Source organism: Phycodurus eques, chromosome 1 (assembly GCF_024500275.1).
Source record: "Phycodurus eques isolate BA_2022a chromosome 1, UOR_Pequ_1.1, whole genome shotgun sequence".
Classification (NCBI taxonomy): Eukaryota; Metazoa; Chordata; class Actinopteri; order Syngnathiformes; family Syngnathidae; genus Phycodurus; species Phycodurus eques.
In genome coordinates, this window is record NC_084525.1 from 13022398 (window position 1) to 13036889 (window position 14492).

Consider the following 14492-nt stretch of genomic DNA (forward strand, 5'->3'; position numbering starts at 1 on the left):
ACTGACAAATGGATGTGGTCAGGTGGTGGCGCAGCATCTACAATTCTCTGGGGAAGAGGGCAGCCAGATGATGTGCCAAACGAAGACGTCGGCATGATGATCAACTATAGGATTTACAATAGAGACAGAGGCTATCACGAACCCTTTTTTTGCTTCGATGCAATTGTTGTGAGGGAGAGTGCGAGCTGGGAGGAAGGTTTGGAGCACTGCAGAGAGGGAGACATAGCAACTTGGCCAGCGTGACATCACAGACAGAGATGCTGTTGATCCAGAGACAGCTGGACAAGAACCTCTTTACTGAGCATGTCTGGCTGGGTCTGCATTTCTTCCCAGTGGGCTGGCGCTGGATAGACAGGGAGCACTTGACATACGAGGCGTGGGTTGGTAACGAGAGGCCTTCATGTCCGGCACTAAGACAGAAGTGTGGTGCCTTAAAGGTGATGGGATGGATTCCAAATGAAGACACAGACACCGGTGTCATTTGCGGAACCAATAACACGCTCGTTGGGGTTAGTTTGGGGAAAATTTACTTTTGTGAAGATTCAGTGTGGGAGGCTCACAACTGTGAGCAGAGGCTTTATTTTGTTTGCTACTAAAGAATTACTGATTAAGTAGCTGAAGCCTCTTTAGTCCATGTATTCATTCATTTAATTGTTTTTAACTCTCAGTTTTTGGGTACAGTATCTACAATCAGGATAGTTGGTCATTTAATTTTGGGGTATTTTACTGGTCTTAATTTTGTCAAGTATACTTTTAATAAAAGTGTTGAAATAAAAATAATTGCATGGTCTTAGCTGCTTGTCGTTTTTTTTCAACTAACGAGAAAGCGTAAAACATAGAGATAAAAAGATGCAAGCGGTACAGGATGGTTTCAGAAATGCTTCCTTTCTGCAGAAAGGCTGACAAACAATGAATACATTCTCGGGCGAAAGGAGAAATTTCATTGTCTGAGGCTAATTCTCACCACAGTCTCGTAAAGCAGGACTGTTGCTGGCAAACCTATCATTGTTCTCAACTGCCTCCCGGTGGCTGTGCACTGTACCCTGCCAGAAAGGAGTCAAGCAAACAGAATAAGCAGAAAAACCATACAGCACTACAAACAGTATTAAACGTTTATGTTTTATTTTTCTTCCGAGCTCTGGGGGGCGCTACAGGGAGGAGGAAATTGATGAATGTACCTCTCTGGCTCTTCCTCCAGGTTTGTGGGGCAGACTGTTGCTGAAATCTGGTGAATGGCCATCCGGCCTGTTGTCGTGGCCACTCTGGTACTGACCCTCACTGGTGGTCCGACGCCGACCCGTCTCCTGGTTTACCTCCGGGGTCATTCCCCTGGAGCGTACCCCTGAACGCCCCCCCCCCCACAAACACATTAAGTAATGTGAGCAAGAATAACTACTTATGATCAGAACAATATGCAAGCAATGTCAGAAATGTTCTAGAAATGATGTGTAAGAAATTAAAAAGGAAGCAACTGAAAGGGAGTGGCGGTGGACAAACCAGAGAAAGAATAGGAGCGATGGCGGTCAGATTGTTGCGGTGTTATGCTTTCACAGATGCCCCGGATACGAGCGTTGTACTCTGATGCCGGGGCAGGAGGTCAGCGGGCGGATAGTGGACAGGAGGAAGGTAGAGGAGGAAGAAGGTGGGAAGACGTGCAGTGGAAGAAGCAATGGTGGGAAGGGGTTGTCCGATCAGCGATGGATTGAAAAAAAAAGAGAATAAAAACAAAAAAAGCAACTGACTTAAAGGAAAACAATATTAAAACATATTTAACACAACTCAAGAAGCGGAGTGTTAAACGCACAAAACAAGAAGGTACTGTATATGCAACTTAAATCCACTGGGAGGCAGCGTTGATCTTCCAATGGGTTTACCTAAATGTGAACTCATGGAAGCTGTAATCTCAAAACACTTCCTGCTATTATTACCCTGCACTCTCAGGTTTGACTTTTATTTTCATTTTAACTGCAGAGCTAATTATATGTGCACATCTCATTCCTCTGGTGAATGTGTAACAGGAACTGCTATAATCTGCTCGACCATGTGCACCTCAGCGGCCCAGATGGGGAGCTTGAGTTGAAACTTTACAGATTAAACTCTGACTCCAGTGAGGCGTTTAATGCACTGAGCCTTGTCATACATATCAATTATGCGATTACTATACTTTTTGGCACAGCCCAGCCTTACCAGCAATGCGGTGAGCCACCAGGCCCTCTAGGTTAAACGCCTCTTCCTCAGCATCCAGCTCTCGGGCCAAAGAGGAAGAGGAAGTGTCCTTAGGTTGAGGGGTGAGAGCAGGAAGTGGAGAGGAGGACTCACTACAGCCCAGAAAGGGAGATGAGCCCTGTAGGTCCGGAGAGTTGGACACTGTGCCGACTATGCACGAGTTCAGAGGCTTCAACGAGGGATGGACATTTGTGGATGGATCCGAGGGGAGCTGGTGCAGTACTTGACGTGCGTGAACATAGGGCTCGGGTGTGTGTGTTGGAGTGGTGTTTTGATGTTGGAAAGTGGGACTGGGCCTTTGAGGAGAATGTACTGGAGACTCCAAGAGAGGGCTCTGGTTGGGAAAAATTCTCCCAGTCATGCATTCTGGCTGATGGAAAGTATTATTGAATGACCCAGAGGTGCTATAGCCATGGATGGCTGAGTCTGCCTGGTACGATGGCCTTGTAAGTGTCTGGGAGAAGGGCACCGGTGATGAATTAAAGGTATTTTCCCCAGGTGGCGCACTGTGTGACTTGGACATGTGGGGGTTGATCGGGTCCAAGTCGAGCATGAGCATGTTGAGGGCTTCAATAGACTGCTCAATGTCCCTTTGAGAAGCTGAAGATGGAAAATGTGGCAAGCTATGGGTGGACTGGAGCGGTGGGCCAAAAGGATCATCTGGGAGGCTGTACTGGTGCCATGCACTGAGACCTCTCTGAACAGCCTCCCGGCTACTGGTGCTCCTCTCAGGGGCCCTGGGCATTAGTTTAGGGTTGGATTCATGACTGCTAGTAGGTGGGTTACCAAAGGACTGTGAGCGATACATTCCGCTTTCATTTTGGAAGTTGTTATATGCCCCCGATGGCAACACAGAGGCACTGCACTCCTGCATTGCAGTGGGTGTCTGTATTCCGTGCACAGGGATCTCACTCAACGTATCGCTGAGAACACCTCTTTCAAGGTAGGGGCTGTCGTTCTGACTGCTGACAGGGCCTTGTGACTGGTAGTAGAGGTCAGCTGGTGTGGCCTGGCCCTCTAAGGATGAGAGTGTGCCCAAACTGTCCACACTATTGCCCTCTTGGCTATTGGGAAGCTCGTCATCAAGAATATCTGTCTCACGCTCTTCTGCGGAAGTGCCCCCAATTAACCTGGTGTGGCCCCCGTTGACATGCACCTGTGCGGGGACCAGGTGCCGGACACCCGCTCCCGGACTGGTTGAAGTAGACAGATAAACTTGCCGTTGATGAACAGGCACCTCAAGTCCACTCAGAAGCTGATCTAGTTCTCTCTTCTCCTGGGGGCTGAGGGTCAGGTGGCTTGCTGCTGGGTTGTCGTGGCTTGAGCCCCCCTGCAGAGACTGACTGTGATCCTCTGTACGGTCGGTCTTGATGGAGGCTGTGGAGTTTCCCGAGTCGCTGCTTACAGACAGAGTGTGGTCGACGGCAGGGAGAGAGGCGTGGCCTGTTACAGGAAGGGTATGCTCTGTTGGTTGAAGGGGGTGGTTTGGGTGCTGCAATAGATTCTGTGTGGCAGTCAGGGGGTCTCCATGCACCGGGAGGCCGTTGATGGTGACCACTCCCTCCAGGGAGTCTTTCTTTCGGACCTGTGCGTACAGGCTTCCATCAAGTGGACCTTGACTGTGAACAACATCTGAAAAACAGATAAAAAGTGATTAACCCAAAACATATTATCTGTATACAAAGGAACAATAATCAAATAGACAAGTTGCAAAAGACCTAATAGCCCACCCTACAAGCACAAGGAAGCTCTGGAAGTCTTTTTTTAAACCCCGAGTTATTAGCCCAGCAACCAGCAATGCTGGCCCCGTGCACTATTTATAGACAGTTTACAAGGCTAAAGGCGCAGCTACCATTGCGTCACTGAGGACCAAATCAATCTGATGTGAATCAGTGTGGGTCCTGACCAGCACACAGAGCAATGAAATAATATTTCATCTGAACTGATGGACTGAAACAAATGATCCTTTGGGCCTTTGGGTAGGCTGTAAAAAATAATTCCCCAGTAGAACAGGTATTGGGAATAGAAGCCCTGCAGAGTCAAATCGGTGGCATACACAAAGAATGAACAGCTGACAATAAAGATACCTTAATGCGCGGCTAGTAAGAGTAACTCTCACACGCACAAGAAAAAAAGTCATCCAAATTATCTGAAGTAGCACAAAGCAATGGAAAGACACGACAAGTACACCAACAACAGCTGACTTGTATGTGGGGTGCGACTCCATAGGACAGATGGTGGATCACTCCAACCGCAGTTATTTCAAAACTTCATCTCATCAGGAAGGCAGAACACCAGCTAGAAGAACAGCTTGTCCCTATGCTTGCTTCTTATGGCAAGGAAGGGGTCATAAGCCAGTATCGTAAGTCTCAGAAAACTGTCATGAAAAATTCTCCTTACCTGAAGATGTGACTTTCCTTCACTCTCCCTCCCACAAAACAAAAGTGACATAATTGGAAGAGGGAGCCTTCTCCTGTTGCTTCCTTCTCTATGTCCTCCCATCACCAGAAATGTGTTTGAAGCAAGTGACGTGGGGCTGCACCACCACTTGACTCTTCCCAGCAGCAGGGGAGTGGCTACACTTTGGACAGAACTCCCATCTGTTAGCCTTCTGATGTCATTGGTCAGGGTGGGGGGATCCCTTCATTCAAAGCCACCTTGAACGTCTATGGGCTTAACAAGGACTCATTTATTATATACAGTACTTTCTGCTCACACTGCTGTTAATACAGTTCATTGCATCTTCAAAACTGAAAAAGAAAAACTAACAAGCTGAATTTCCAGTAGGCTCTGAGCTGCATCCTCACACAAGCTGACTCATGGTTAAAAACATCACTCACAATTGTCCCCACTTGCCATTTAGAGAAAGCAGGCCTCAGCGTTGATAGAAAGAAGTGACAAACAATATCAGGCATAACAAGACACCTCCCCCTCCGCACACACTGGAAAATAATGAATTAGCAAATATTACTTTAGCTTCTGTGGCCTCTTCCCGCAGTCCAAAACATGTACAGTACATTACATTTTCCACAAAAATGATTTCAACATAGACAACAGTACTGGTACTTAGAAGGATGATACAATTAAGAAAGTTGTGCAAATTGTGAATCAGAATATGCCAAGCCATGGATTGTACACCCACTAACATGGAATGTGAGCTAGTCTAGACCAATGTGAAACAGGTTAGTTTTACCTTACTAACCCGCCACTGAACTTTGTAGTGAGGTGGTTAATGGGCCAAGAAGGAATTGTTCTGGTGATAATCCTGAATAAAGGTGCAGATACATGGATTTATTTACCCAATTGAGTATCTATGGCATCAAGAGATCTCTCCACCCGTTCCAAAATAATAATGGCACCACCCATCTGTTTGTCATCCTCCATGAGCCAGGAAGTAAGCTGGCTAACTAACAAACAGATGGCCAAACACAAATACTGGGTCCAAGATTTTTTTTTTTTATCCGTTCTTGATGAAAATTCGGTATTGAAGGAGGTCTGCACTCTACCAAGTGACATTTTAGTTATATTATAAATATAAGTTATAAACAAATTCAACGATGGTGTGAGAGTAATACACATACTGCGTTGACTGAAAACTACTTGCCCGAAATTGTGAATGTGGGTATAAATAGTTTTCTGCTGCAATTTATTAGTCCTGTGATGTACTGGTGACCAGTCCAGGATGTATGCCACCTCTCACCCTAAGTCCGCTGGAATCAACTCCAGCTTCCCTGTGACCATGAACAGAATAAGCAGTATAGAAAATCGATGAATGACGGTGCAATGTCAGTCGTGTGGCTTAAAGTAAAAGGTTCACAGCAATGTTTATGGCTCTGAGAAATCCTTTTGAAATATGAACACATGCTTTGCATCTAACTGCGACCACAAAAATATCAAATGGCGCTGCAAGGCACCTAGCATGCACTTATCACTCACATTAATGGCAGAGAGCTTCACATCATTGTAGCGGCACTCCAGCTGGGTATTAACTGCGGTGACCATGATTTTGTACAAACCGTATGTCACCCAAATGGAATACACAGGCTTCCCTGGGCGCCATTAAATCATAGCAGCAGACCTTAAATTAGATCAGGTAAGTCACCCGGGCGGTGTGCCATGCTCACCAAATGGTGGTGCACATGCTTGTTCACCTTGTGTATTGACGCTTGTTTTTAAACGAAAGGTGCCAGTTGCAGACCGACACACTCACTCCCAAACACAAGTGGGCGTCTCACTGGCACGTCACGGACTTGGCAGCCATTAAAAAGCAATTTCCACAAATGTGGCTAATGGTTTGTTATAAATAGAAGCAGTTGATCACTGTGTGCCACTGCTGTGTCAATAACCCACCAGGGAAGTGGAGCACATAGTAGTGTGCACATGCAGTTAGGTCCAGAAGTATTAGCACTGTGAGTTTTTGTGAGTTTGCCTTTCTACACCACCACAATAGATTAGAACTAAAAAAAAATTGTGATTGAAGTGTAGACTTTCAGCTTTAATTACAGTTAAAGAAAAATATACCAATACATTTACCATTTTTTGCCTTCAAAAAGTGTTGAGTTGCTTTTTACAGTAACGCTCAGACAACTGAAGTGGGCAATAGCACAATCCTTTCCTTGGTGAATGAACACTTCACAATGTCAACATTCACTTAATTGCCAAAAGTATTTACTCAACTGCCTTGTTTCACATATGATTTTAAGTGATATTCTAAATCCATCCATCCATTTTCTGAGCCGCTTCTCCTCACGAGGGTCGCGGGCATGCTGGAGCCTATCCCAGCTATCATCGGGCAGGAGGCGGGGTACACCCTGAGCTGGTTGTATTCTAAATCCATATATTTTAATATGGAGCAGTTCGCAGCCGAGTGTGAAGCGGCTGGGATGAGAATCAGCACCTCCAAATCTGAGACCATGGTCCTCAGTCGGAAAAGGGTGGCATGCCCTCTCCGGATCGGGGATGAGATCCTGCCCCAAGTGGAGGAGTTCAAGTATCTTGGGGTCTTGTTCACGAGTGAGGGAAGAATGGAACGGGAGATCGACAGACGGATCGGTGCAGCGTCTGCAGTGATGCGGACTTTGTATCGGTCCGTTGTGGTAAAGAAGAAGCTAAACTGAAAGGCGAAGCTCTCAATTTACCGGTCGATCTTCGTTCCTACCCTCACCTATGGTCATGAGCTGTGGGTCGTGACCGAAAGAACAAGATCCCGGATACAAGCGGCCGAAATGAGTTTCCTCCACAGGGTGTCCGGGCTCTCCCTTAGAGATAGGGTGAGAAGCTCGGTCATCCGGGAGGATCTCAGAGTAGAACCGCTGCTCATCCGCATTGAGAGGAGCCAGATGAGGTGGCTGGGGCATCTGATTCGGATGCCTCCCGGACGCCTCCCTGGTGAAGTGTTCTGGGCACGTCCCACCGGGAGGAGACCCCGGGGACGACCCAGGACACGCTGGAGAGACTACGTCCTTCGGCTGGCCTGGGAACCCCTCGGGATCCCTCCGGAAGAGCTGGATGAAGTGGCTGGGGAGAGGGAAGTCTGGGCGTCCCTGCTAAAGCTACTGCCCCCGCGACTCGACCCGGATAAGCGGTAGAAAATGGATGGATGTTTTAATATGATGTTGGTCTACCCTTTGCAGCTATGACAGCTTCAACTCTTGTGCAAAGGCTTTCAACAAGGTTACGGAGTGAGTTTATGGGAATCTTTGCCCATTCATCCTGGAGCATATTTGTGAAGTCACACACTGATGTTGGATGAGAAGGCCTGGCTCATTGTCCACTCAAAATCAACCCAAAGGTTTTCTGTCGTGTTGAAGGCAGGACTCTGTGCAGGCCAGTCAAGTTCATCCATACCAAATTCTCTCATCCATGTCTTCATGGACCATGCTTTGTGCACTGGTGCACAGACATGTTGGAACAGGAAGGGGGAGTCCCCAAACTGTTCGACTGTCCAAAATCTCTTGGTGCAGCATTCAGAGTTCCAGGGGCTAATATTTTGGACATTTCCAACTTTGTGGGAACAGTTGGCGATGGCCCCTTCCTGTTCCAACATGATTGTGCATCAGTCCACAAATTAAGGTTAATAAAGACAAGGATGAGAGAGTTTGATGTGGATGAACTTGACTGGCCTGCACAATCCTGACCTCAACCCTATAGAACACTTTTGGATGAATTAGAGCAGAGACAGAGGCAGGCCTTCTCGTCCAACATCAGCATGTAACCTCACAAATGCGCTTCTGGAAAAATTGTCATAAATTCCCATAAACACACGCCTAAACCTTATGGAAAGCTTTTCCAGAAGAGTTTATAATTGCAGAGGTTGGACCGATGTCATATTAAGCCCAATGGATTAATATCTGAGTCAAGGCAGGTGAGTCAAAATACATTTAAAACACAGGTGCAAACTACTGTTAACATTCAAGCAGAGAAGACATATAAAAAAACTATGATGTTCTGAAATCAGATGCTGTGCACATCATGTGAATGTAGCAGAATGTTGGGAAGAGAAAAGTATTAAGAAGAAAAGGAACAGCTCATGAGCCGAAGTACGCCACATCATGTGTCAACCAGGGTGGAGGAAATGTTATGGGATGGACACGTACTGTATAACTGCTAATGGAACAGCTGACAACAGAATAGAATCGCAGCCCGGTCTGTTCCCATCTGTGCTGTGGGGTGACATGCACCCCATACACTTCAACAACATACACTTTATTGCACTTTATTGCCAGAGGTACCTGCAAGTGAAGGTGTCTGGAGATGGTCTGTCAATGCATTCTAGGGATGAAACTTGGCAATTTGGTTATGCCCATAGACTCCAGACTACAAGTAGTCATGACCACTATTAAACATTATTGTTATATAATTTTTATGTCAAATGTCCAAATAGGCGGCACGGTGGCCGACTGGTTAGAACGTCAGCCTCACAGTTCTGAGGAGCGGAGTTCAATCCCCGGTCCCGCCTGTGTGGAGTTTGCATGTTCTCCCCGTGCCTGCGTGGGTTTTCTCCAGGCACTCCGGTTTCCTCCCACATCCCAAAAACATGCATTAATTGGGGACTCTAAATCTCCCGTAGGTGTGAATGTGATTGTGAATGTGAGTGTTGTTTGTTTGTATGTGCCCTGCGATTGGCTGGCAACCAGTTCAGGGTGTACCCCGCCTCCTGCCCGATGACAGCTGGGATAGGCTCCAGCACGCCCGCGACCCTAGTGAGGAGAAGCGGCTCAGAAAATGAATGGATGGATGTCCAAATACTTTTCAGTCAATGAAAATTGACATCTACAAAAACATTTCTCGATGATTAAACTGAGTCCACACTTCCTTCGTGTTGATGGTCTTATTTCAAATCCATTCTGGTGGTGTAAAGAGGCAAACTATCCAAAACAAAGTATCTAATTCAGGCATTGTCCAAATACTTCTGGACAGAACTGTCAACAAGTCCCTTTTTGTGCTTTCCTGCGAGAGGTAAACAAAAACAGGTCAGTGGGATATTCACATTATATAGAAGCATATAGTCTTATAAATGAGATGATGGATGATAGATGCGTAATGACCTTACGAGAAGGGCCCAAACCAGTTTTTTTTTTTTTTTTTTGATGAAAGATTTATATAGTAGTGCCGCACCTGACATTTACATGCATGGCCTAATCTTGGAACCATACTATATATACAGGTGTGTATGTCATACACCTATCTTTGGAAGATAGACCTGCAGTTTAAATTTGATTGGATGTGGTGCATTATTTTTCATTTAATTTTTAAAAACTTTTTTTTTTCACTGATGTGTGCTAGATAAACTGTCAGTCTGGAGCTTTACCCTAAAGCAACTCAAACCTCAATGGCAATGCAAGAGCGCAGTAAAACTGCATTTTGCCTTGGAGGAAAAAAAACAAAAACAAAAACATCTGTAATCTACACAAAGATGGATACTGTGCATCCAAAATGCGAAAGATAGAGGTGGGTGTTTTCCTTCAGCGTGTCGACATCTTAAAGCAGTCACAATTATACACACTGAAAGGCCAGGGCAGGAATGTGAGGACCCAATGATGTCATCTCGCAACGGGATGTGACATTCAGCTTTCATATCGCTGTGACGACAGCCAGTCTGCATGCCTGTAGAAGGTGACAGGGTTTGACTGACAACTGGCCGATATACAGGATCCTACACACTTGCTTGTGTCACATTAACCTGCTAAAAGCCCATCTTGCAAAATCCTCAAGGGAACAAGTACACAGTATGTCCAGCCATCCATTTTCTTCCACTTATCCAAGGTCCGTGTCGCGGGAGCAGTAGATTTAGCAGGGAAGGCCAGACTTCCCTTTCCCCAACTCTTCTGAGGGGATCCCGAGGCGTTCCGAGGCCAGCCGGGAGACATAGTCTCTCCAGCATGTCTCCTCCCGGTGGGACGTGTCTGGAACACCTCACCAGGGAGGTGTACAGCAGGCATCCTAATCAGATGCCCAAGCCACCTCATCTGGCTCCTCTCAATGCGGAGGAGCAGCAGCTCTATTCTGAGCCCCTCCCAGATGACCAAGCTTCTCACCCTATCTCTAAGAAAGAGCCCGGACACCCTGTGGAGGAAACTAATTTCGGCCACTTGTATCCGAGATCTGGTTCTTTGGGTCACGACCCACAGCTTGTGACCTTTGGTGAGGGTAGAAACGTAGATAACCGCTAAATTGAGAGCTTCGCCTTTCAGTTTAGCTTCTTCTTCACCACAACGGTGACAAAGGGCAGTCTTGGCAGAGTCCAACCCTCACCTGAAAGTGATTCCGACTTACTGCCGGCAATGTGGACCAAACTCTGAAACTGGTCGTAGAGGGACAGAACAGCCCATATCACGAGGGTTTGGTACCCCATACTCCGGAAGCACCCCCCAAAGGGCTCCCCGAGGTACACGGTCGAATACCTTCTCCAAGTCCATAAAACACATGTAGACTGGTTGGGCGAACTCCCATGCACCCTCGAGGACCCTGGCGAGGGTGTAGAGCTGCTCCACTGTTCCAGGGCCAGGACGAAAACCACACTGCTCCTCCTGAATCCGAGATTCAACTTCCTGATGGACCCTCCTCTCCTCCTCTCTGTGATCCCTCTGTAATTGGAACACCCCCTCCAGTCCCCCTTCTTAAAAAGGGGGACCACCACCCCAGTCTGACAATTCCGAGGCACTGTCCTTCATGCCCATGCGATGTTGCAGAGGCGTGTCAAACAGGACAGCCCCACAACATCCAGAGCCTTTAGGAACTCCGGGGCGAATCTCATCCACCCCCGGAGCCTTGCCACCGAAGAGTTTTTTAACCACCTCAGTGACCTCAACCCCAGAGATAGGAGAGCCTGCCTCAGAGACCCCAAACTCTGCTTCTTCATGGGAAGGCGTGTCGGTGGAATTGAGGAGGTCTTCGAAGTATTCTCCCCACCGACTCACAACATCTCAAATCGAGGTCAGTGGTGCCCAACCCCCACTATACACAGTGTTGATCGTGCACTGCTTCCTCTTCCTGAGACGCCAGACGTAGAATTTCCTCAAAGCTGTCCAGAAGTCTTTCTCTATGACCTCACCGAACTCCACCCACGCCCAAATTTTGCCTCAAAATGCATTCCGCTTGGCCAGCTGGTACCCATCAGCTGCTTCAGGAGTCCCGTAAACTAAAAAGGCCAGATAGTAGTCCTTCAGCTTAATGGCAACCCTTACCGCTGGTGTCCATTAATGGGTTTGGGGTTGCCGCCACGACAGCCACTGACCACCTTACGACCACAGCTCCGGTCGGCCGCCTCAGCAATGGAGGTGCGGAACATGGTCCACTCAGACTCAATGTCCCCCGCCTCGCTGGGACGTGGGTGAAGTTCTGCCAGAGGTGGGAGTTGACACTCCTTCTGACAGGGGATTCTGCCAGACATTCCCAGCAGACCCTCACAATACATTTGGTCATGTCAGGTCAGACCGGCATCTTCCACCACCATCGGAGACAACACAACACCAGGTGGTGATCAGTTGACAAATCCACCCCTCTTTTCACCTGAGTTTCACCTGAGACATGTGGCCGCAAGACCAAGCTCACCACCAAAAAGTCCATCATCGAACTGCGACCTGTGGTATCCAGGTACCAAGTGGGTACTGAAAGTTTTCAGACACCCTTAAATGTTTTACTTTGTTATATTGCAGCCATTTGTTAAAATCATTTAAGTTCATTTTTTCTTCATTAATGTACACACAGCACCCCATACCGACAGAAAAATAATTTAATTGTTGAAATTATTGCTGATATATTAAAAAAGAAAAACTGAAATATCACACAGCCATAAGTGTTCAGACCCTGTGCTGTGATACTCATATATTTAAATTGGGTGCTGTCCATTTCTTCTGATCATCCTTGAGATGGTTCTACACCTTCATTGGAGTCCAGATGCGTTTGTTTATACTGATTGGACTTGATTACAAAAGCCACACCAAAAGCTAACACCTCACAGTGCATGTCAGAGCAAATGAGAATCATGAGGTCAAAGGACCTGCCTGAAGATCTCAGAGACAGAATTGTGGCAAGGCACAGATCTGGCCAAGGTTACAAAATAAAAAAGTTCCTAAGAGCACCGTGGCCTCCATAATCCTGAAATGGAAAACGTTTGGGACGATCAGAACCCTTCCTAGAGCTGGCAGTCTGACCAAACTGAGCAATTGGGGGAGAAGAGGTAAGAAGAGAGGTAAGAAGAGAGGTAAAGAAGAGCCCAAAGATCACTGTGGCTGAGCTCCAGAGATGAGTCGGGAGATGGGAGAAAGTTCTAGAAAGTCAACCATCACTGCAGCCCTCTACCAGTCGGGGCTTTATGGCAGAGTGGCCCGACGGAAGCCTCTCCTCAGGGCAAGACACATGAAAGCCCGCATGGAGTTTGCTAAAAAAACACCTGAAGGACTCCAAGATGGTGAGAAATAAGATTCTCTGGTCTGATGAGACCAAGATAGAAATTGTTGGCCTTAATTCTAAGTGGCATGTGCGGAGAAAACCAGGCACTGCTCATCACCTGTCCAATATAGTCCCAACAGTGAAGCATGGTGGTGGCAGCATCATGCTGTGGGGGTGTTTTTCAGCTGCAGGGACGACTGGTTGCAATCGAAGCAAAGATGAATCCGGCCAAGTACAGGGATATCCTGGACGAAAACCTTCTTCAGAGTGCTCATAACCTCAGACTGGGCCGAAGGTTCACCTTCAAACAAGACAATGACCCTCAGCACACAGCTAAAATACAGAAGGAGTGACCTCAGAACAACTCCGTTATTGTTTTTGAATGGCATCATTCCCAAAAAGACTCATGGCTGTATTAGCTCAAAAAGGTTCTTCTACTAAATACTGAGCAAAGGGTCTGAATACTTATGGCTGTGTGGTATTTCAATTTTGCTTTTTTAATAAATCTGCAAAACTTTCAACAATTTCCGTTTTTTTCTGTCAATATGGGGTGCTGTGTGTCCATTAATGTGGAAAAAAATGAACTTTAATGATTTTAGCAAATGGCTGCAATATAAAAAGAGTGAAAAATGTAAGGGGGTCTGAATACTTTCCGTACCCACTGTATATACATCCTTATGCTTGAAAATGGTCTTCATTATGGACAATCCATCATGAGCACAGAAATCCAATAACAGAACACCGCTCGGGTTCTGATTGGGGGGCCGTTACTCCCAATTACACCCTTCCAGGTCTTTCTGTCATTGCCCACGTGAGCACTGATGTCCCCCTACAGAAAAATTTAGTCCTCAGCGGGAGCGCTCTCCAGCACCTCAAAGGAATCCAAAAAGGATGGGTACTCTGAACTGGTGTTTGGTGCATAGGCACAAACAACAGTCAGGACCCGTCCCCTCACCCGAAGGCGGAAGGAGGCTACCCTTTCGTCCAGCGTAGTGAACCCCAATGTACAGGCGTTGAGCTAGGGGGCAAAAAGCATACCCACATCTGCTTGGCACCTCTCACCGTGGGCAACTCCAAAGTGGAAGATTGTCCAATCCTTCTCGAGATGACTGGTACCAGAGCCCAAGTTGTATGTGGAGGTGAGCCCGACTACATCTAGTCGGAACTTCTCGACTTCACATACCCGCTTGGGCTCCTTCCCTGCATGAGAGGTGACGTTCGATGTCCCTAGAGCCAGCTTCTGTAGCCGGGGATCGGATCGCAAGGTCCCTGCCTTCGGCCACCGCCCAGCTCACCCTGCACCTGACCCCTATGGCCCCTCCCACATGTGGTGAGCCCATGGGAAGGGGGACCCGTGTTACTCTTCCGGGGTG

General features: G+C 47.1%; 1 protein-coding gene across 12 annotated transcripts in view; it reads right to left on the reverse strand.

Annotated features, from left to right (window-relative positions):
* The window catches only part of tns1a (tensin 1a), a 91349-nt gene that overhangs the window by 11142 nt on the left and 65715 nt on the right, over positions 1-14492 (reverse strand). For all 12 annotated transcript variants that reach the window (XM_061678106.1, XM_061678153.1, XM_061678145.1 and 9 more), the window contains 3 exons: positions 2188-3858; positions 1179-1342; positions 965-1043 (listed from right to left, as the gene is read on the reverse strand). In XM_061678106.1, coding sequence (XP_061534090.1) covers positions 965-1043; positions 1179-1342; positions 2188-3858 — 1914 coding nt within the window. The remainder of the gene's footprint in view (positions 1-964; positions 1044-1178; positions 1343-2187; positions 3859-14492) is intronic.